General features: G+C 33.7%; 1 protein-coding gene across 1 annotated transcript in view; it reads left to right on the forward strand.

Moving 5' to 3' along the window:
* The window catches only part of PPFIA2 (PTPRF interacting protein alpha 2), a 474,947-nt gene that overhangs the window by 75,970 nt on the left and 373,240 nt on the right, over nucleotides 1-25,737 (forward strand). The window contains exon 3 of the mRNA XM_079936903.1: nucleotides 8,357-8,410. Within this exon, the coding sequence (XP_079793029.1) occupies nucleotides 8,357-8,410 (54 nt within the window). The remainder of the gene's footprint in view (nucleotides 1-8,356; nucleotides 8,411-25,737) is intronic.

Genomic DNA, 25,737 nt, shown 5'->3' on the forward strand with positions numbered 1-25,737 from the left:
TAGGTTTGAGTTTGAAAAGGATACTTTGAACTTAGAAATATATAACAAAAATCTTTGGAATTTTACTTTTTTGCTAAATCCAGTGGCATTAACGCTCTTATCTGTAGGTCAGACAAGGATATTCGTTTTTCCATCAGAGAATATCCACCTCACCTCAGAAAAATTCTGCTTGCAGTTTTATTCATTTCTTCTACAAATATTGAATAAGTATGTTTTCTGCCAAGTCACTATATGGCATGCCAAGATGTCCTCCACATTTTTTTCCACACCTCCACTTACTCAAGAGAGCATAATAGTTAAAAATCATTGCCTCTGAAGTTAGCCTGTTTAGCTTTGAACACTTAGTAGTTAATGTAACCTTTGTCAAGTCATTTAAACTCTTGAAGACTCAGTTCCATCATCTTAAAAATGGTGAAAATAATCAGCTAAAAGAGCTGGGATGCTTTTTAATGAGGCAATAGAACTCTCAGCATGGCATCTGGTACAGTAAATGCTTAATAAAGGTTAATTATTATGTTACCCAACCAAGGTCTTAGGGCAGACTTACCCAGTGTGCGTTCAAAAACAAATACAATTCCAGCAACATGAAATACTCAGACTTACTGTCACTTTATAAAATTTCCCTTTACAACCCCTATATGTTGTAAATTCAGCACCTTATTTCTCTGAATTCTTCCTCATGTTATTCTTCAGATTGACATTCTGAAAGATCCTTGAAGTCAGAGAGGATGTCATAGCGTCTGGATTCCATACACCAGATTCAGTGTGGTGCCTTGTGCTTATTTTGTGTGCAACATGCATTTGTTGACTAAATTGTCTTTGTCATTCTCATGCCCTACGAGACTGTGAACTCTTTGAAAGCTGTGACCTTGACTTATTCATCATCATGCTCTCTGTGTCCAGCACAGTGCCTCAGTCATAACAGATGCTCAGTCATTCTCATTTGAAGGAATTAATTGTGTGGCTCAGGGAAAATTCGGATTTGGGCTGGACTATGCTTGCAGTAAGAGTGTAGATATTTTCCTTTATTAAAAAAATTTAAAGAATGACTAAATAGGACTCTTTCTGGCTTCCATAAGAAAGACGATTTATTGGTTGTGTGTGTTTCTTGCTTCTTCTCTGCCTCCCCGGAAATTTACCCTGTAAAGTTGCCAAGAAAACACTAACAGCTTAAGCCTGGTAGAGGAGGAAGATGCCTCATTAATAAACTCAGCTTCATTATTTGGATGCTTGCCTCAAGGAGCTGGTGTTCTGGGATGAAAGATTGTTTCCATTAAGCCTTATGTAAAAAACTGAATGATTTTTTAAAAGAAATTTTGTTTTCTGACTGTTACTCATTGCCAGTGCTATGTACCTACACACTATGAAATGTTACATAAAAATAAACATTATTGATTTTTAGTGTAATGTATTTGAACTATTTATTAATGCTCAGCACATATGTTATATAAAGTTATCAAGCACTGATTTATTTATTGTGCAATAATTAGGGTATCAGGTCTTTAATTTGAAGTATTGACAGTATTTCACCAGAAGATAAACTTAATGTATTGTTTATTATCTATTAAATCATCTTGTGTATTTTCCTTCTTATGAACTAGAAACTCTGGGATATATAGAAATGTATTGCCTCAAGATAATATAGAGTTGAGTGTCTTTTTTAAGGAGGATATCTCATTAGTGATGTATAATGGAAAAAAATGTACACTGTGCTTGGGGTTATAACACCCAGGGTTTCAAAGCTTCTTTGGAGCATTTACCGGCTGTGTGATCTTGGGCAAGTCATTCATTAACTTGTTCATTCAGGCATTCGAAAAAGATTTGGTGTACAGACACTATTACCTTGAGCCATGCTTTCAAAGTGATACATTTATACAACAATTAGAAATCCTTCATCATTTGTATACTCTGAGACTTGGCTGTTTTAGGTATAAAATTATATTACCTGCTTCACTCATTCAGTCAGTCAGTCATCCATTCAAAAAGTACTTGTTGAGCTCCATGTGTGGCAAACTGCTCTAGAGGCTGATGAGTGGTGCTCATCCCTTGCTGAACTCGTGACAACATTGTTCTTTTACCTTTACTCCTTTGGGCTTGGAGTGGTTATTATGATTTTCCGTCAGTCTCCATGCTTCACATTCCGCTGGATCCATTAAACCCTCCATACCTCTATAAAATATCCTCTGATTAAATGCTCTTTTACGTTGTTTTCGAGTTTGCCTTTTGTTACCGGGTAGAACCTTCACTGATTTAGACAGTTAGTTATATTTGGCTTGTTTTTCACACAGCAATGGAGCCAGTGTGGCTGGGTGGCATGAGAAAGAAGGATATGGCAAAAGACAAGATCAGTGAAGTGGGCAAAGCCAGATCATCACAGGGCTTGCATGACATAGTAATAAGTTTGTATTTTGTTCTAAGATTAGTGGGAAACCATGGAGGGGTTTGGATCATGGGAGTAATCTGATTTAATGTGCATTTTAAATAGATAGCTCTGACTGCAGTGTGCAGAATATATGAGGAATGAAGATACAAGAACAGATGCAGGACAACAGTTAGGAAGATCATTCTTTAGCCCAAGGGAGAATATTGTTGATTTGGTCCAAGGGATCAGGTTGGTAGTAATGCAGGTGGTAAGAAATAGTCTAATTCAAGCCATATTTTAAAGATAGAATTGGCAGGATTTGCTGATGGATTTGGACCTAAGAAACTGGGTACATGGTGATGTCAAGATGGACAGTACTGGGACAGAAACCTAATTTGGGGGAGGTTTTCAGGTGAAAATCAAGTTTGATTTTGCATTGTTTTAGATAACTGTAATACACCCAAGTGGAGGTTGTAGGCAGTGTAAATCTCTGAGGATAAAAGGAATCCAGAATTCATTAGCATACATGGTACTTAGGAGCCATGGTACTAAATAAAATTACACAGAAGGTGAAACTCAATGGATACTAAGACAAAAAGTATTTCAGGAAGGATGGAGTGGTTAACTGTGTCAAATGTGACTTAGAGACAAGAAAAATGATGATGAACATTGACAGTTGATTCAGCTAATTGGTTGTCATTGGCAGCCTTGATAAGAGGGGTAGCAGTGACGTAGCGGGGACAAAAGCCTGCATCGAGAGAGAACGGAACGTGAGGGATATTTGGGGGGAAGTTTTCCATTAAACGGATGAGAGAAATGCTTAATTTTGATATTTTGAATATATGAATTTTGTAAACTTCTCTACAAACATAAAATGTCTCATCATATTTTTAAAGACCTTGAAACAAATTTTAAATATAATAATTCAGTAAATATGGTTGATGTTTTCCTATTGATTTCACTATACTAATATATTTTTGATAGATTGTTTAGTGCATGAAAATGTACTCTATATTGAAATATAATCACTTTCCTCTAAAGATATTCTAAAATAATTGCAAATTACAAATATGCATAAATCAAATTTCAAAATACTCATAGCTGGTAACAATATTGTAATGCATTAAGTATTTTCATACTATGTAAAGTGATTCTTTAGAAGAGTAGTACTTGAAAACTTGATATTAACTTTAAATGTAACTATTAGGTTTTAAGATATTCTGGGTCTGATGGCATGTGCAATGTTAGATTCAACTGACTGTTTAGAATTTTCTATTCTTCATTTTTAATGTATTTGATACCCAAGCTACCTTAACATCTTTCCCTTGACCGTAACTGGCTGATCGTACTTTTCAGGGATAAAAATAAGGATCCAGCAATAGCCCTGAGTGAAACCTCAACTTCTAATATCCTCCTTTTTCCTACCTCCACACAGAGGAAGCAAGATTTACAACATCTGAACTTAATGATCTGCAGGGCAAACCACATGATTAATCCCTATAGCTCCATCATTCAAATTGTCTGTCAAGGGAAAAATATGTCAACTTTTAGAGCAAGGGAAAAAGTTGCAGATGGGCAACCAACAGCATCAGTGCAGCACAAAGTGGAGTTTATTTTAAACCTGGGCGGAGGTGATACCCATGCTCCAGGCTGCCCTCAAATTTCACTCTGCTTAGAGCTCTGACACTGACTGCTCCACTGTATCTGTGGCTCGCCGTTCCCAAGCCTTAAGACTTCTGATTCATGGGTCAGCCTTGAATTACCAGGTTTCCATCTCAGAAGCAGGGTTTTCCCATATTAAAAGAGACTGACTGTATACGGCTTGTGTCAAGGACTGCTAATAACCTCGCTCAGGTATTTGAACCTTGGAGAGGGAAGTGAAACTTTCATTACCTGAATTTTCTTTTTAAGAAGTGAATTGGATTCCATAATTAATAGATCCTAGTTTATTTGGTTCTGTGTAGATAACAGCAGGCCGTATAAAGGAGGCTATATAATGCTGATATTAAGCAGCAAGCTGTCCCTGAGCAGGGACAGGTGTCAGGTTGGCTTGCCACACTTCTGTAGATTTGACTGGGAAGGAGACAGTGATTCCAAATGGATTGAAAGAATATATTACATATACAGCATAAACGAAGTCTCCGTGGTGTCAGCTTTCCACACCCCTAAAAGGGCCAGGACTAGGGTGAGACAAGTAAGGTACTTAGGGCACAAAGTTTAAGGAGTCATTCACTCTCAGGATTGTACAAGTGTCAGCTTGTTTTTGCAGATGTCTAAGAATGAGGTGCCTAGGGTATAACATTTAAGGAGGCACTCACTGTCAGGATCCTGCAGGGGCAGGATCAGCACCTGTATGACCTTCAAAATGAGTGCCTCCTTAAATTTTGCACCTTAGTCACATCAGTAGCCTAAATCCAATTCTATACTTGGTCGCTAGGCCCACAGGACAACACTAAATTGGATGAGCCAGATGACAGACAACAAGAGTGACAGGCTGCTCTGCTGGGGAGGAGCCCACTCCATATTGCACCTTAGCAGTTTTATAGCCTGCAGATGGATCTGGGGATGGGGGAGATGAGTGCAGTGGAAAGTTCCATGCCTCATTGGTGCCAGGGAGGAGAATGAGAAACAGCCATGTGTAAGGTCTTCATGACTTGCTTACCTGGAGGTCCACAGGATATTCCCCCAAGACATGGGCCAACCTAAGGTTAGCTTTGCCTACATGGCCCATGTGGATATGTGCAAGGTCACCAGGACTCCAGGATAAAGCTGTTCTCCTACAACTGGTATTAAAAACGTAGGTTTGGAGTCAAACAAATATATTTTGTAACCCCACTTCTTAATAGCTGTGTGATTTTGGGTAAATTATATAAACCTTTTAGCCTAAGTGAGAAAAGAAATAACTACTTTGTAAGGCTCTTACAACTACCCTATAAAACTGTTTATAATGTATATAAAGCATTTAAAGAGTGCCTGCATGTAGTAAATGTTCAGTAAGTAGTTATTATTTTATTAGCTATTAAATCTAAATGAATATGGTAAGCAACATAGTTTTAAAAAATTCCGTAATGTAGTAAAAAATCAAAGTTTGTTTTGAATGTTTTAATCAAACAACATTATTACAGTAGTAAGTTTAAAAACCATCTAGGAAATCAATGTTTTTACTTTTTAGTGTCTCCCTTTTTGTTATCTCTATAAAAATACATGTAAATAACAAGATAGACAAATTTGTCAAAGATTTAAGTTATATTTTGTAGATAAGATATTCAGCAACCATCAGAAAGACTGACTCACTTTCAACTATTTTCAGAGTTTCTCAAGGGATTTATTTCACCTATTAATTTTACAACATAAATGCATTCATGCACACTTATGCTTGTTATTCACACCTGAAAATTTTTTTTGCGTCAAGTGATAGATAAGCCATGTTTAATTTGGGCATCTATCCAAGTAGGACACTCTCTCTCAACTTACACTCAAAATAGAAAATAAGATAAAAAAAGATTTTTTAATTGAAAGAATAAACAGAATAAAAGAATATATCTGTATTCTCTTTAGAGCCATGAGTTCATAATTTGCTTTAATTCAACATGTTAAAAAACAGAAATACCAATGCCTTTTCCATTCATCTTCAAAATTCTATTGTTGCTTTATTTTTTTTTCAAGACCATGACTATCATGAAAAGTTTAAAATTTTACAGATCTGAGCATTGGCCCAACTTTTCTACGATGGCAAGAAATCATGGTAGAACTTTTAATTAACAAGATGACAAAATGCCTCAACTAAATTGCTAAAATATTTTTTCTCTGAATTAATTTCCCTATTATCTCTCTGATAATGTCATCAGAAATTCTATTGTTAATATAATTTATATGCCTTTCTATGAATAACGAAGGTATTAACTCAAAATATACTTAACACCTTTTTTTTGTTCTTTTCATTTAAAATGTGCTTGGAAGAAACCTTTCATGTGAATAGAACTTTGTTTTTTGTCATGGTCATAACAGGAGTATTATCAAAAAATGTAAAGGTCTGTGTGTTTTATTTTGTTAATCTAATACTTTAGCCATTTCATTACCATTTTATTTCACTCCATGAAATTCTAAAACAATTTTTAGATTATATTTTAATCTTTGGATTCAAAAGGAATGCTAATTTTGTTTGCCGATTTATAAATATGTTTCATGCTTAATTTTATTGTATACTGACATGATTTACTTAGATAACAATAGAAATGTTAAAGATCACATAAGATCAAATAATTTAGATGATTTGATTGTTTATGGTATGCGTGGTGTTGGAATAAAGAATTTCAATAGGATGGAGAGGGAGGGCCTTTTCAAAATAGACTTAATATTGCAGACATATTAATTAGGATCTTTTAGTGTTTGGGAGCCAGAAACTTATCTTAAAGTTGCAGGCAGGGAGAACATACAGTTTCAAACATTGCTCAAATGATATTATCAAGGACTTAAGACACTCCCATTATATCTTATAGAATCCACATTGCCTTAATTCTCTGGCAGGCCCCTACAACATTTGAAACAATTTTTATAAACCTCTTTTAGAACTAGAATGGAGAGGGAAGAAGTTCTTCAAAGGGATGCTGGGTAGGAAAAAATATTATATACAATATATGCATTACGAAGAAGACAGTAAGTTTCTTGGCAAGCATTCTTGTGGTTGCCTTATCATTCATGGCCCTTAATAAAATATGCATGCAGAAATTCATCACTCATCAAGTCAGCTCCTTCAGATGGAAACTTTCACCACACCATCCCTTCCTTCTTCCCTGCCCTGCCTTTAATGTTTCCTGCACGTGCTCATTTGAGTCCCATATTTATTGTTAAGATTCCCCATTTTTGAGATACCGGTGAAATGATGTAATTGAGTCCCAAGTGAATTAGTAGCATATCTTCTTAATGATATCCAGGTGTTGGCTGTTTCTCTGATCATAGATATTTAAATTTCTTTTCCTTCTATCTTTACTCAATTATCTTTCTTTCATCTTTGATTTCTTACTGAAATACATTTCCCCAGGTTCCTCAAACCTATCCATTCAACTAGATGCAAACAGATAAGAAGTGACCAGGGTCACAATAAAGAAACTTTTTAGCAAAAACTGTAACTTATCAATTTAGCCCCAAACTCCTATTCATCTACCTATGAGCAGACAGGTTTTGTTGTTGTTGTTTTGTTTTTTCGTTTGGGAGGAGTGGGGGGATGGTTTAAAAATTAAAACAGTTGCAAACATTAAAGTCCTGAGAGATTTTACTTAAAAACCTAAAATTCTAGCTTCTTTTGAAAAAGCTATATGATTAGTAACCCTGGGACCAAAGCCGTACAACTGATAAGGCTGAGCTCTAGTTCCTAAAACAGCGCACTTGCTCTCGAGTTTGTCACAGCATCACCCATTTCTTCATTTGTGATACCTTTGTCAATTGTAATCATTTCTCAGGCATGATCTACTGTGGTTACCGATTTAAGATTAGAAATCAATCCTTATAAAAGAATAGCTAATCTGTCCATATCTGTTAATATTTTCATCTTCTATGTATAGTAATAGAGTGAACTGTAGATAATTAGATTTTTTTGTAGTTTAAGCATTTTCCATGGGTTCAGTATTTGCAAATAATATATTAAATTGCAGTTTCATTAAATTTTCTTTTTTCTGTTCTGCCCTCACTTCAGCTTCTTAGAGAATGAAACATCTGCTTTCCCACCTAGAGCCATTTTCTTTACATATTTCAAAAATAATTAGTCTGTTTGTATTTTTTTTCTATTTACAGATTATACAGAGTTGGAGAAAATATCTAGATTTTTAGATATGACAGTTGGTATAGCATTACAGTGTGTAAGATTGTCTCAAAACAAAACAAAAATATAGCTGACTGCCCTAACTTTGTAGCTAAAGAAAATATTACACTGTGGGACTGGGAAATTCTCCATGCTGTTGAGTGGCATTTTACAATCAACACCTCTCCCCTTTTCAGGATATCGAATCCCTAACAGGAGGGCTGACTGGTTCTAAGGGGGCTGATCCACCGGTAAGTTAGATTCTTCCTTAAATTTAACTATTGACGAAATGAATTATGTACATACCAGATCATCAGAGTTACTTGTATACAAATTGTCATACAGGTAACTTTTTGAAATAGTTTCTTTCAAAACTTTATAGCTATTGCAGTAACTAATACAAAAATGTGAACTTGCTCTGAGGTGTCATTTAGTGTTTTAAAAAGTTTTAATACTCATAAAATTCATCTCCATACGTTGATTCTAAAAATAAGAATAAAAGCTTCATTAGTATGTGTAAACACCTTATGTCCTACTAACGGGCTACAAAAAAAGTTAAAGCTTTTTGGAACTTGAGAGTTTACCATTGTAAATAAGTGTATGATTTCAGTTGCAATATACTTTCTAGTTACTGAGAAAAAATTATTTTATCAGCCCATTTTTTTCACAGTATTGATTCTTGATATTGCTGTTTCTTTCCTGCTTTACCCAGGAAGCTTCTAGAAAATTGGAGAAAGTGCTTGAAAGTTTTAAAAGATTATCATTTTTAGGCAATAGCAAGAGATTGATAGTCTAGTATTGGAACATTGTAGTCCTTTCTGTGATGTCTGATTTCAGAAAACATTGAGTAAAACAACATTCCTGTGATTTCATGCTTGAGGCACAAACATGAGTTCATGGTGTATATCTAAAGTAATAAAATTCAATTTATTTCAACAAACAGCCAATGCATAAATTTGTATCACTGCTTGCTTTTCACTTAGCACTGTGAGGTTTAATGTGGAACACACAGAATCCTGTGTTGTCAGTTTTTAGCTATACTTCATCTAGGCATCTAGCTGAAGTATATAACTACTTTAAGACACCACTGAAGTGTTAAAAAGATAACTTTCAATTGTAGCTCTTTCTCTCCTGTCTCACGCTCATGTGTCTCATGATGTTGTCTAATCTTCATAATGCTCCTAAAGTAGGCTAAACAACATGTTTTAGTCCTTTCCCTTCCTTTTGTTTTCATTGTCTAAATTTATGCAGGAAAAAAAATGTACTGTCTTCAGATAGCTGCTTATATTTAGTCCCTGAACCTATTATACTGCAGCATAAGACAAGATGAAATGTAAGTCAGTGTAGTAGTGTAGGTGACTGCTTATGTGATGTAATTTCATCCTGCTGCTTTGTGTTATGTTTGTGCGTAGCATTCAACTTTTATTAGAAGAAAAAATTCATTTCCTTTAAAATACTTCCCTCAGTGTTCACTGATTCCTGAAAGAATCCTGCGATTAGAGATAAGTTGGTTTTAAGAGGATTTGTCCCTTGTTCAAAACTAAACTAAACTAAACACCTCTCTTCTGCATGTGACCATAAAACTCTTACCTGCTATTTACATATTAAAATAAATTAGTTTATCATATCCTTTCAAGAAAGCAAGTTTCTAAACATGAAAGATTGAGTCAGCATAAATCCTAGTTACTGAAAGAAGCCCCTTACAGGGGAAAAAGGTCACAGAAAGGAAAGATGGTGACCTAAAGGCGAACTTAATCAACTTAATTCCCAAAAGCTAAAAGTGAACTGTATATTTGTCTGTATTTTTATACTACATGTGTGTATGTCTTTTTTTCTTTGGACATAATTTATAATATTACGAAGATATAGGTTCTCTCTTGGCCATCCCTTACCATGATGATGGGTATTTTATACTGCTACCTACATTTTCTGAAATTCAATGGTAGTGCTTACTTTATAACTTTTTGTAGAGTGGAAAACATCACACAAATGTCAGAGTACATAAGAGCTAAGACAATCTAGGGTGTTAACAGTATACATACATTTAGTGTTTCCCACTGTTAAAGAGATATTGAGAGGATATTACCAAGAGCTAGGTAATAAAATCACTTTTTAATCCTTTATAAAGCTTATATAAAGTAGTCTAAGTATGAAGGTAAAATGGTAATGGTGTCTAGAGTTGCTTCAGTCATTTAAGAATAAGGCTTTGAATTAAGCTATTGTTTTTGCCCCCGTTAGAAAACTGAAAGTCAGATTAAATTATATATAACCTAAGTCCATTTGAAGTTTCATATTACTTTTTCCTTCTTTAAAAAAAGGCCTTTCTAATAGATTATCTGAATACTGTTATCCATTATCCATTTCTAAAGTTGTGTCTTTTTTATAAATGTTGACAGCGTATTACTAAACCCATTCTATGATGAAATTTTCATTGGTAAGAAATTCAAGTTCCTATAATTTTTCCTCATTGAACAGAATATATAAAGTGTTGAATGAATGGTCTCTCACAAGGGTATGTAGCTGTGGAGTAATTTCTTTACCAGTATAATAGAAATATCAGATACATCTTTAAATATAAATGGCATATTTAAAAATCGAAAAATTTTCTGTGGGTGGATATAAATATTATTTCTGAAGCATTAGGAAAAAGTGAATTTTGCATTTTTTCAAATAGTAAGCATGTATAAAAAGTTGCAAATGTCAAATTTGCAAATGTCATTATAAATAAATTTGCATATCTGGTAAGAATAAACTTGAGTGACTCCAGGAATATAGTTTGCATTAATATTTTTATTATTTAATATTTTTAACAATATGTTAAGTACATTTTTTGAAAATTCAAGAAGTCTCAGTTTTAATGCTAATAATAACAGAGAATCACTCATTCATTATTTTCAGGGGCAATTCAGGAAGTTTTATAATGGCTTTCTTCTGAAAAGAATTTCAAAAAGTATGTTTTTAAATTTGTAAACTGGAAATCAGTTGCTGCTACAAATAAAACTTGCAGATTTTTCTAAATCACATAGTTATCTTAGAAAATAAACCCTTCTATCATTAAGAAAAATATGGCCCATTATGTTAACTTAAAATTGTCTTTGAAAATTTGTATCAAAGATATTCTACATTCTGCATATATTTTTCATTCATAAAAATTAGATCACAGATTAACCTCCAGTGTAAAAACATAGCATATATTTACATATAAAAATAAAAAGGAAATAGATAATTAAAATCTAAAGGGTAAAATATCATTATTAAGTGCTTTTTTAATATACCATTTTTCTATAGTGTTTTAAATTTAAAATATTACCATTATTAAAAATGAAGAGCTTGTGAAATGTATAGGTGTCAGGGATATCCCTCATTATCAAGTTGTCAGGTCATCAGGCCGGCCATTAGGAAGGCCAGGGTAAGGTCTAGGTAACTCAGTTTCTGATAGCCAAGGGGATTTTAGATGCTGAAAAACAGGTATAAAGCATGAATAGTTATACTGCTATACCAGCTGAACCTGGTATCTGGAGAGCTGTGGATATGCAGGTCCATGTGGTACCAGTAGTGTGACAGATCACTGTCCTGTTTTGAGCCCATGAGCTGGTGACATAGAGGATTTGGAACCTCAGCCTGGAGCCAGGATTCGTCCCAGACTGCGAGCTAGGTCTAAGTCTGCAGGTGGGTTTTAGTAGCTCAGCTGGCTTGGCCACAAAAGTTAAGTTTCGTGATATAGATCTAAACAGACTAATGTATACAATGAGGGGAGTTTCTCTTTGTCATTTGGTTTAAGAAACTTTCTGATTATTTATAAACTGATATAAACTAGCTAGTTACTTTCCTATTATTTCTGATTCTTTTTGAGGGTTACTATGGACAAAATCTAATAAAGAGTAATGTGGGACAAACCCTAGACTATATGAAACAAATTACTGAACACACTGGTCAAGTGTCGAAGTGTCCTGATAGTTCATAGTTCTATTATCAGTGTTTGAATCAAGTCCACCTCATTGCCTCATCCAGGACTTACAGCAAGAATGCCACTGGGGCTATTCAGTTCCTCCCTTGTTTTTCTTTCTATTTGTTACCCCGGAGTGAGAAGCTCTATAAATTTGCTTCCTACACAACTTAGTATTTTAATTGTTCTAAGTTTCCGTTATTCAAATGCTAATGGTTCTCTTTATTTCTAGAGTGTGATGAATAAGTGAGTATGCATCTAATTGGTATCCTTGGGCTTGATATGCACACTGTCCTGAACATTCTCCAGCTCTATTAATTCTTTCCCCACTGAGGAACCAGAATTGTACATTCCATGTTTTTGTACTTTCTGTTCTCATTTTAATGGTCTTCCTGATGGTTCTTAGCAATTTGAGTAAACACTCCACAGAATTTAAAACAAATTCAATTTCCTGAGGGTGCTATTTAGACCAGGTTATATATTTTTCATATTGTAGATAGCATTAAAATTTTAAAGTCTCCAAAACTGATCTTAATTTGATTATTCAAAAAATGCCAATGTTCTACTCACTTGCTTCAAAAGATAAGGGAATAAAATATGTGAGTCTGAATTTTTATCTAATTTCATTTCTTTCAGCCTGAATGTTATATTGCTATATTACTAACTTTCATTCTCGTATTTGTTTAGTCAGAATTCAGTGTATATTTGAGTGTATGCTGTTTGCTAGACATTTGTTTAGGTTTTGGGAATACAGTCGTAAACAATTCACAGTTTCTTATTTCAGAATCTTACAATATAGTGGAGTAGACAGGTTGGTAAAAACTAATTACAATATAATGTAAGCACAGGATGAAATGAAAATAAGAGGATCACGTAATCCAATTGATGGGAGTAAAAAGGGGCTGGAGGATCAAGGAGGGCAAATAAAAGAAAATAATATCTAATTGTAGAATGAGTTGAAGTTTGCCAACTGAGAAACATGGAACATGGAATTTTAAGTAAGGAAATACTATATGCATAAGTTAAAAGTTAGAAAATAACTTACAGTGGCTAGAGTATGAAATAAGCTGAAGGATGGGAGGTAGTGGTGAGATAGAAGGTAAAAGATTAATCCAGGGCAAGAAGTAATTTCATGGAAAAAAATTGTACTCTATACTAAAGAACATGAGGACCCATTAAAGTCTTTAAACAGGAGAGTCACTTTATCAGCTCTGTCCTCTAGAAACATTTTTCTGACTCTAGTGGAGAGTGATTTAGAGAAACGACTAAGCAGGAAAACCATTGAAAAAGGCTCTTGCAGTCATCCAAAGGAGGGATGACAAAAATGATAATGGTGATTTTTTTTTTGTCTGTCCTACTATATTATAAAACTAATTGAGGCAATGTCTCAGGGGAAAGTCAACATTTTATTTTGTTTAAAACAATAAATTTTTAGTATGAGCCTATCAAGTGACAGTGAGAATGGAGAGGAATAAACTGATTCATGAGCTATTAAGGACTTAGTGAACACACAAGAATAAGTGGTTGTTTGGAGGAAGGAGAATAAAACTTATTGAAGAGTCAAGGATGATTTTGCACTTTCTAATTTGGCAATTGAATGGATAAAGGTACCATACATAGAGACAAGAATCCCATGAGGTAGAGCATTTCTGGAGGGGGGATATTGAGTTCAGTTTTGGACACATTAAATTGAGGTGACAGAGTTTGGAATATATGAATGATTTTGGAATTTAAAGGTTAGATATCATTTATAGCCATTAATTTGAACATGTAGAATAGTTAATTGACACTGTTGGAGCTGATGAAATCATTCCAAAAAAATGTATTCTGAATGAGAAGATAAGAGTTCAGAATAAACCCCTGAGGAAGAAAAGCATTTAAAGGTCAGAGGAAAGGGAAAGGGAAAATTAAGAGGAAGAGTATTTCTCAAAAAAGATAAAACAGGTTGGTTACAGGAAAGAATACCAGGAAAGTTTGTAATCACAAATGCCAAGGTCAAGAGAGGGTGGTGAAAAGGGTTATTAGCAGTTTCAGGATGTTGAGAGTTCAACAACAGAGTGCCCCACTGAAATTTAGCAACAAGAGGATAAAGGGTGGTCTAGGTGAGAATAATTTTAGTGGAGTAATTCAGGTAGAATCAAGTTTCCAGTGGCCTAAGAAATTAAATGGAAGGTAAGAATTGGATTCAGTGGCTAAGGAAACAATTTCTAAGTGTTTAATTATGAAGGAAGTGAAAAGAAATAATAGCCAATATAAGCGATGAGGCTGAGAGACAATTATTTTAAGGAGAGAAAATTTGAGTGTGTTGAAACATACGGAAAGCACATAGAGAGGGAAAAGAATTTACTGAGGAAAGAGAAGTTAATTAATAGGTCATTGGATGAAGCAGAAAAAGATGGACTCCAGAGCATGTTACACAGAAAGAGAAATGTCGCTTCAGATGTGAAATGGAAGTAGGAAAAAAGAATGGAAACTGATGCAAACATTTTTGTAGGTGGGGATCTTAAAAAGTTGCAAGAGTTTCCATTTAATCGTTTCTGTTTTCCCCACAAAGTTAAAAAGACCTAATTAGCTGACAGTAGTGGGGAGATGATGGGTTAAGATATTTCAGGAATATAGAGAAGATGCATCTAGCCATTATGGATTGTGGGAGAATTAGGTAGACCATAGATGGATTAGTGGAAAGTGTTGGGGTACACTTGTAGGCAGTGAATTTGTAGTGGTTATAAATAAACTCAAAGGTGTGTTTTCTTTTCCTCCAACAGTGCTCTGTAGCCCAGGTATGGGCGGGGGTGGGGGGGATGCCTACAGTCATTTTAATTTCAGGCTGTGGTTCTGCCAGTCAATTACTGTGGAAGGCCAATGGAGCAAGATAATTGAGAATATTAGCAAGAATGTCATAAAGTCTAAGCTGAATAAGAATTTCAGTGAAGGTAGGAAGGGATTGATGAAGCAGAGTATTCAGGGTCTCAATAAATTTGAAAAACAGGGTGTAGGAAGAGGGATACAGAATTGTGGTGAGAGGGTAAAATGCTTGATTTAAGCATTTTAGGACCAAAACATTCCCAGGTGCTGGTAAGACCCAAGTTGTGGTCATGGAAATGGATGAAGTACAGAGGGAATGAAGCTCATTGGAACTGATGACATCAAGGAACTGAGAGGCCAGTTGGATGGATTATCTATGTGGACCCTGCAGTCTTTTCTACCTATATTTACTCTCTTGATAATCCTAGCCTGTTTTACAGCTTAAGTGCCATCTAGACACTGATAACTGAATAATTTACATCTCTAGACTGGATCACTCCCCTGAACTTCAGACTTGTATATCCAACTAAATATTTGACATGTCTACTTGTATATCCAATATGAATTTAAAGCATAACAAATTAAAAACTGAGCTTCTGGTCTTTGTCACTCTCCACAAACCTCCTGCAGTTTCCCACCTATCAATTAATGGCAATTTCATGCACTATTTACAAAGTTAAAGCCTTAGAGTCATCCTATGAGTTCTGTCTTCATAATTTGTTGATAACTTAACCAATTTTCAGAAACACCCGTACAAAATTACCACCTTGATCAGAACCACCATCCTTTTCATATGTCCTTTTTCAGTGAACCAAGCAGGATAAATTTCTTAAAATATGAGTCAGATCATGTCACATCAAGGCTTAAATCATCATTGGCTTCCCATCAGAATAAAATCCCCAAAGCCCATGGAGTGGTTTCTAAGATGCTTCATGACTTCTCACCTTACAATTCCTCTAGGAACTCATCTCATACCTTCCTTCCCATAGTTCATTCCAACTTGATATCCCTTTACCTGGGTATGCTGTTGCTATTATTCCTTCTGCTTACCATACTGTCTCCACAGATAGCCCCTAAACCTACTCTCTCACTTTCCTTGGGTCTTTTGTTCAAATGCTAATTTATCAGAAAGATCATCCAATATTCTTTTCTCTGGCCCTATGTGTTTATTGTTTGTTTTCTTCTACTATAATATAAACTCCATATAGTCAGAGGCATTGTCTCTTTTGTTCACTATTATATTCCAAAGGTCTAGAATAATACTGTTATGTGAGTTCCTCAGTGTATATTTGCTGAATGAGTAAGAACAAATACTGTCAAACACATGATTTATATGATCATATTTGTGTACTTAATATATTGATAAGAACTCTAGCAGAATACCTTATGGAGAAAGGGATTGAGGCTGTTATAATAATTCTGGAATGAGATTACACGAGTGTACTTCAGATTATGGTAGTGGTAGCAAGAATTAAAATAGCAGAGAATAAAAACCTTACAAAGGCAGTATTAATAGAATCTTCCGGTGGGAAAAGAAATAGGACTCAAGGATAACTACAAATATTGGCCACTGGGAAAAATAACAGCAGTGCAAAAATCATAAGGATATATTTGGATACTGAATATCTTATTTATTTATCTTGTTTAATATCATTAAATATAATCCCTTTGAGAGCAGAAATTTCTGCCTGGTTTATAACTACACTCCAACAAACGAATGAAGAAGAGGAATTTAATAGGTCTTCAGATGGAACAAATGGAAACCAAGTATTGAAAATTTCAATAAATAAGAAAGTAAAAGATGTGAAGTGGAACTTCCATTGTGGATTCAAAATTTTACTTAGAGCCTCAAAGCATAGTACCATTGGTGATAAGCATCTCCGCATTTCATGAAGAAGTGCTAAACATACCCACAGACTTACTAGTTAATAATTACAGTAGTATCAGTCCTGCCACTGTGAATCACCACCTTTAGCCTCTCTAAGTGAAAACCAGAAAGGACTCATTCGCAGAATTTCAGCCGGTAAGAAGTAATGCAGGGTTTTTACTCTCATGAAGAAGAGAAGGGTGTCCTTCTCCTAAGCCAAATGGGAGTGGACCCAAAGGAATGACTCATAGAAGAAGGCAGTGTTATCTCTGTGTTTAGATTTTATTCAACAGCTATCTCAGCGGGCAATTCCATGGAATATATGTAAGGCAAGGGGAGAAGGAAATTAATGTGTATCCCTTAGAGTTTGAAGATATACACATAACAACTGAATCAAATGTTTGCTTCCTATGTGCCGGTGTGGATAGGGGATAGGGAAGAAACGAATCAATAACTTCATTTTAATTATTTAACTTATCAATATTTTTAACTAGTCAGCTAGTCAGAATAGGTACTTAAAATATTGAAGTCATGAATATGTAGCCAAAATAATGAAAGATAGTTCGTATGCAGGAATTTTGTCGTGAGAGAAATGTAATGCTTTATATATATGATACCAAAAGATTTCTGTGTTGGGTAATTTCCTATTCATTAATGCATTACTGATTAGACCTATTTAAGCATCTGTATTTCAACACAACCTACTTATTTAGAGGGCACATTTGAACATGGTTTCCTATATTCAAACATTTATATCATGTTTAATATGAAAGTGAGCAAAGAGATATGAATTACAGACTAACATCTAAAAGTTGGGTTAGAATAACACTGAATGAGGAAGCACTTTTGAGATCTCTCAGCATATTGTTTCACTGGTGATTAATGTGTTAAGAAACATTTTAGAAATGATTTTTTCCAGAATAGGAGAAGTTATTTGGGAAGCTTAAAACAACTTCTTGTTAGAAATAAGGGTCTTAGTTGTTACTTACTATTAATTTCTCATCAATCTATAAGAATAAAGGTACTTGAAATTTTTTTGAGGGAAAAGCAATATATTAATGAAAAAGGACATAATAAGTAAAATAAATTAGGAACTTGCATTATTGCAAAGATATATTATTTTTGTTAATAATAATAAAACAATAAACTATATATTAATATATACTCAGTTTTCTGATCATATAAAGTTTAATATGAATCATTTTAATTTACCTATCTTTGTTCCTCAAAATCCCTATTGCAGTTCTGTCCAAAATAGTAATATTATTTCAATTACAGACATTGTAAATACTTGTATTTTATTCTTTTCCTATCTTTTCTATTTCTCTTTATTTTTATTGTACATAAATTTATTTGTACATATGTGTGTATTTATATATAGCATATATAAGCACATTTAAGTATATATATAAATATATATAATATATATAAACATACATATTTATATATATTTCTTTTTTTTAATTTTAATATGTATTTTCTCCTACAAAAAATGGGATTTTTTTTAGTTTCTTGACTAAACAAGAGGCTGGTTTCTAATTAGACTGCTCTTATCCAACATAATAAAGTGGGACTATTTTTATTCTTGATATTCATCTTATTCATCTTATTCAAAGATGCTTATAATTTTGGATGTTTATTTGAAAGACAGATGGATGAATACAGCTTTATACATGTAATTGCTCATTAAAATGTGAAAAATATAAAGTAAGAATAAAAGTTTATTTAGGAAACATATTTGTAATGCTACTGTGTATGCAGTACTATTCTGGGACTTTAGAAAAAATGAAAGATATCAATTCAGTGCTATAGATTTTTGCACTCTAACTGGTTACCAATTGTTTCTTTTAAAAACATGATTGATAAGTGTAAAACAATGGTACATAGATAAATACTTTTGTGTTATATGGAAATAATCACAGTAAGTGTGTTTAGGGGGGATTTTTTGGAAGACTTGTTTTGAGAGGTGAATGTTGAACCAGATGTTGAAGATCTAATTTGCATTAAGCTAAAATCTTTATTTTGGATGGAAGGAATTAAGGGTCTTTCGTATCCAAAAGTAGTTCAACTCTATAGACTTTAGCAACTCATAAAACTGGCTATTGCAACTTATTTATAGTACATCAGTTTAAATTTAATTGCTGAAGTTTAGAGTATAAAATTAAACCTGGTCTTGGGGTACTTTTTTAAAAGTATATGTGAGTTATTTTTTTCTAGGAAGGCCCAGACACCCTCCAGGGGCCTCTGCAGCTTAATGGCTAAACACCTGTTCAGCCTCAATGAGATTAGACTATGGGCCAATTCTTATTTGGCCATTCCAGAAAAGAGTCATGATTGCACCCAGCTGGCCCTCTAAGAAGGAGGGTCTGATGAGCCACTCCTGCATAGCCTGAGGCAGTAGAATTTGCACAGATTTAGGGCTGCTGCTATTGCTTTTCCAGGGATCCCAGTGAGGTGATGCGCTACCTCGTTTGGCAAAATGAGAAAGGAGCTAGTTTTCTGATGATTTGCCCCATTCTATCACTGGTATTCATCAAATGTTGGCTGGAGAAACTGCACACTTCTGTGGCTCCCCTATTTCCTCATTAGGTTTCCAGAGGAGGCAGCATTGAGGCTTACTTGTCCTTCTAGCCCTGCCTAGGAACTTGTGTTGCCATGTGAAGGAACTTACCTGGAAGGAAAACAACTTATTCTAACTACCTTTCAGTAACTACATTGTCTTTTTCAAATGCACACTCAGGGAAACATGAATCAGCAAAATGTGAATGCTGAAATTACATGCATATTCTCTTTTTTCACTTAACATTAATTATAACCACTACAGGCACTTTAAAAAGGAATCTGATTATATATTCATCACAAAGTTATTATTTTGCAAAATTATTATTTTCAGTTGAAATCTGTGTTGTTTCAAGAACACCACATAATAGGAATATGCCTTATGATAGGCTATTACATTATTTTTCAAAAGATATTTGAATATACTTATTTATAAGTATAGGCTATTAAATTAGTTTTCAAAAGATATTATTCAAAAGATATTTGAATTCAAATATCTTTTGAAAAATAATTTAATAGCCTCTACTTATATATATACTTATAAAATTATAAGTGTTATAGGAAATATACTTATAAAATTATAATAAATGTTATAGGAAAAGTAGAAGAGTTATAATATTAAAAATTTAATATTTGGCTAAAAATGTTCATCAAAGTCCCTGGAAAGTTGCAAAATCATCTTTTGGCTATATAGCAAATTCTCCAGATATCTTATATTTTACTCATAGGAACAATTTATATTCTTATTGGAGTATGGTGGAAAGTTTTGTGGTAATGCTAGTTATTTTTTCTATTTTTCCTTTTCTTCATCATAGATTAAAATGAGTAATCCACATGAGTGACTATTTTTCTTCTATGGACAAGCTTTTTGAAAAAAAAAAAATTAAAAATCTTGGTATTCATATCCAGAAACACTGGGTTTCATTTAATTTACATTACCATTCTCTAAAAGGCCAGGAAATTCACTAAAATTTGATATTACAACCAACATCATTATTTTAACTTTTAAATAAGTGTATATAAGTAATTGTATTAAATATAAGTGGAAGTAATTGCATTAAATATAAGTGGAAAAAATAGTCAATGTGAAATAAAGACTGTCTGAATGCATTTTTTTTTTTTTTTTTTTTTTTTTTTGCGGTACGCGGGCCTCTCACTGTTGTGGCCTCTCCCGTTGCAGAGCACAGGCTCTGGACGCGGAGGCTCAGCGGCCATGGCTCACGGGCCCAGCCGCTCCGCGGCGTGTGGGATCTTCCCGGACCGGGGCACAAACCCGTGTCCCCTCCATCGGCAGGCGGACTCTCAACCACTGTGCCACCAGGGAAGCCCTGAATGAATTTTTTTAAACTACGTGTAGTTTATAAAAGAAATCTAAAATATGGTAATAAAGGTTGAAACTAAAATGACAGAAAAGATATACCATATAATACTAGGTAACAAATAAAGCAGATGCAGCTATATTAATTTCAGAAAGTGCAGTCTTTCATAAAAAATAGTAAATATAAAAAGAGAGATACTTAAATATAAAAAATGGTATACCAGGGGGCTTCCCTGGTGGTGCAGTGGTTGAGAGTTTGCCTGCCGATGCAGGGGACACGGCTTCGTGCCCCGGTCCGGGAAGATCCCACATGCCACGGAGCGGCTGGGCCCGTGAGCCATGGCCGCTGACCCTGTGCGTCCGGAGGCTGTGCTCCACAACGGGAGAGGCCCGCGTACCGCAAAAAAAAAAAAAAAAAAAAAAAAGGTATACCAGGAAAGTAGAAATTTTATATGCTTATGTACCTAATAACAAACACTCAAAATATAGAGAACAAAAGTTAGCAGAAATAAAAAGAGAATTAAAATGCCCTTTGTCATGGTGGAATATTATAACACTTCTTTCAGTACCTGACTGAACAAGAAAATAAAATCTGTAAAGATAATGATAATATGAGCAATATGATAAACAAGATTGTCTTCAGTGATATATAGAGAATCTTGCATTTTATTTCCCAAAATTGACCAAATGTGGATCATACAGGAAAACTCAACAAATTTCAAAGAATTGAAATCATACAGAATATGTTCTCTTACAATAGCAGAATTCAGCTAGAAATTGATACAAAAAATGAAATTAAAAAATGATAAATAGAAAGTACTTAAGTTTTTGGAAAGTATGCTCTGTGCTTCTAATTAACTCGTTGGTCAGAGAATTCAAACTAAAAATAGGAAAAAAATGTTGAATTTAGTGATATTAGAGTACTACATATTGAAACGTATTAGGAGGTAAAGCCCCACTTAGAAATTTATATCATTATTATATGTTAGAAAAAATAAAGGCCAAAAATCAATGATCTAAGCATTATCTCAAGAAGCTAGGAAATAAAAGAGCAAATAAAACCTAGGGTATATAGAAAGAAGGCAAAAATGAAGCTAGCAGCAAAAATTAATAAGGTAAAAATATTTAAATAAACACACCATTGTAAAGCAATTATACCCCAATAAAGATGTTAAAAAAATAAAATAAATAAATAAAATGGAATATAAAATAAAAATATATATATTTAAATAGAGTATAAACAAAGCTAAACGTTGGGTTTTTTTTAAAATTAACTGATAATTCTTTGGTGGGTTGGTAAAGTTCAAAATAATGAGGCTATTTTGAGCACAATTTATGCTGATGAATTTGAAACTGTAGATGAAATGAGAAAATTCCTAGGAAAACATGTCTTAAACCATGTTAACCCAAGAAATTAAAAAGTGCCAATAATACTTCACATGAAAGAAATGGAATCATCAATTAAAAAATCTTTTCACAAAGAAAAATCCAGGGCCAGATGGCTTCACCTGTGAATTCTGTTATCGTTTAAGGGAGGAATTATACTATTAAAATTTCTAAAAGACAATTAAAATGAAGAAGCACTTCCCAAGTCATTTTATGAGATGTATTATTTTTCTATTGTTGTGTAACAAATTACCACAACCTAAGATGCTTAAAGCAACACACTTATTATCTCAGTTTCTGTGGGTCAGAAGTCTGAGGATAGCTTAGGTAGGTCCTCTGCTCAGAGTTTTAACTGGTTGCAATCAAGGTGTGGGCTAGGCGGCATTCTGATCTGGAGCTCCGGGTCTCCTTCTGAGATCACGTGATTATTTGTATATATGTCTATATATACATGTATGTGTGTGAGTGCTTGTGTGTATATGCATATATACACACATGTGTGTAATGATGGTTATGATCTCCATTACCTTTGTCATTCATATTCTCTTTAGTTAGAAGCAAATCACAAGCCCTGTGATGCTCAAAGGTACGCCCCATATTCACCCCTTCTATAAACCCCCTGCCCATGCTCAAAGGGAGGGGTTTATAGAATGGATGAACATGAGGGCCACTCTTAGGTCTGTCTGCTACATGAGGCCAAAAAGTCTTAAAGCAAGACCTGAAGTATTACCAAAATGTTAGTTAATTAAATGAAGCAATACATGAGTATATGACATCAGGACCTAGTTGGGTTCCAGAAATGCAAAGTTATTTTAACTTTCACAATTCAGTGAATGTAATTCTCTGTGTTAATTAATAGAGAAAAGAATTCTTATGATCATCTACACAGATGCAAACTAAATGTAGATAAAAATTCAGCATTTGTTTATAATGATATTTTTATATCATATAATGACCATGTAATGACTTAATATCATTACATATTAATGATATAATTATTTATCATGGTAAAATTTCAACATTCTAGAAATAGAATGAACTTTCTTATTAATTATTGAATGTCATTATTTTATTCAAATGTTTATTGAGCAACTAATATTTGCCAGGAACTCAGCTGTTTTCCCTGTTTATATACACTCATGAGAATGTCTTCCTTTAAAATACTGACAGCTCTCCATGCACATTCACTATACAGAGAAGATTACTCTACTTATCAAAGTACTTACACATCAAAAGTACACACAAAGTACTCTACACTTACCATAATGTATAGCTGGGTTTATTTCTATTTAATAATAAATATTTTTCTCCCACCCTTCTATGTTTATTTCCTTCCTTTTTATTTAACCAAACAGTAGATCTTCCAGATCTTTCTATATTTAACAGCTGGAGATGTCTAACTTTCAAAATTCATTTAATATAATTACTCCCTTTTAATGGCTAGATCACACAAACTTACTTCTTGGCCAACCGTACGAAATTAATGAAATAAAAAATCTTTGAGGAAATGTGACTTTCACCCTAGTTTGATTTTTTTTAAAGTGTAAAGAAGATAGATTATAGAAGATAGAAATAAATTATGTGATATACTTTCCAGATTATAGAAGATAGAAATAAATTGTGTGATATACTTCCCAGATAATTTGGAGCATGAAAATTTTGTAACCTGTAATAGTTACACTCATTGTATAGAAAGATAACCAGCACCAGAATGAAGATTTAAAAAGTTATATTATTTTTGTTTCACTACTCTGTGCAGAACTTTAATTCTACAAACCAACCACCAAAATGCATACATAGTAAATGATAATTAGGTAGAGGTTTATATTAATATTCTTTTAAACTACTGGTAAATGTCTGGAATTATGTTTATTTTATGGTTGTTAACATTGGGACTTAATATATCGCAGCCTAAAAAAGTTTCCAGTATAAAATAGTCTTTACCTGGTATTGTTTTTAGAGGATGTAACTAGTATTAAGCTAAAGAGTACAGTTGATATCTTGGATCATATGGTAAGACTCCCTTCCTTCCTTCCCTCCTTCCTTCCCCCCTTTAAAATTTTTACTTATGGATCTATTTCTTTCAAAGCACTAATCAACTCTTTACATTGGATTACATGGCAGTCAGTCTTGATTTGCTTATCTAAACTAAATGATGTTGGATGCCATAAACAACACAGGAAGAATGCTGTGTCCTAGTCCTTAAGAAATGTAGTTCTAAAGTCGTTAAGGAATTAACTTATGTTCACATTTTCAGTGCTATTCAAACAATTTTAAATATTTATTTGGACATAAAGCAATTCCATTTTCAAGATATTGTAGTAAGAAAGGTTGCTGTAGATACTCAAAACGAAGTTTCATTTATATTAATGTTGAAGATGTGTCAAGAATTGAAATGTATTGCCAAAGTGTAACTCTAAAAATGCAGATTTTGCTGAAGTATATAAAGCTTTTATTTAACTATCATATCAAGCAGAGTATCCATAGCCACTCATCTAACTCTTTTATTATTTTCTATCAAGGTTAGATTTAATATGAATGACTGAGAAGGCAACTTTCTTTCCTTTTCTTAAGATGTTATTGCCTTCGGCAAGCTAGTTTTTATGGAAGCAACAAAAAAAATTTCCTTTTGCAGATCTATCAGAGAACTCTATAATCCTTACTCTCAGATTAACAGACTACAAGTTTTATATTTAGTTTTCTTGAACTTTAGATGTTTTTTCTCAACAGCTCATATAATACAAAGTGTTATTGCCTTATGTCTTCCCTTTTCCTTTCCATTATTTTCTCATATTTTATCATTAACACCCATTTAGATTTACAGGTGTTTTTGTTCATTTTATTTTCTTCCTCACTTGTACTCTTTACTCCTCAAGTAATTTTGTTACTCTTCTCCATTTCTTAAATACTCCAGCTGTTTCTTGCTAGCTTCCTTTGAGTATGCATGATGACAAAGTTAAATTAAGAAATACTCCAAAAAAAAGAGAAATATCCTATGTTCTTAACTGATCATACAGAGCATGTGCGTGTACACACATACACATAAACACGTTACTATATAATGTTTTTTCTTACATTTATACATTTATATTTAGTATGTATATATGTATACATACACATATATGTAAACTTAAATACTCCACTGAAATTATACATGTTTGGCTGGTGTTGTGAAGGAAACAACAGGGGGCTATAATTAAGAATGGAAGACAAGGTCAAAGAAGTTCTCTCTGAGGAAGTGACTTCAAAAAGATGAATTACCTGACGAGTAGATGATGAATGATCTGGGAGAATGTAATAACATAAGGAGAGTAGTGGGTTAAATAGTGTTCCCCCCAAATTCATGTTTACCCAGAACCTTGGAATGTGACCTTATTTGGAAATATAGTCTTTATAGGTGTAATTAGTTTAGGATCTTGAGATGAAATCATACTGGATTTAAGGTGGGCTCTAAATCCAATGACTAGTGTTCTTATAAGAGGAGAGCACACAGAGAGACATGTAAAGGAGAATGTCATGTAAAAATGGAGACAGGGATTGGAATCATGCACCTATGTATCAAAGAATGACAAGGGTTGCTAACAATCACCAGAAACTGGGAGAGAGTCATGGAATAGATCCTCCCTCAGAGTTTCCAGAAAGAACCGAACCTGCCCAACTACTTGATTTCAGACTTCTGGCACCCAGAACTATCCAG

The sequence above is a fragment of the Stenella coeruleoalba genome, assembly GCF_951394435.1.
Source record: "Stenella coeruleoalba genome assembly, chromosome: 11".
Taxonomy (NCBI): Eukaryota; Metazoa; Chordata; class Mammalia; order Artiodactyla; family Delphinidae; genus Stenella; species Stenella coeruleoalba.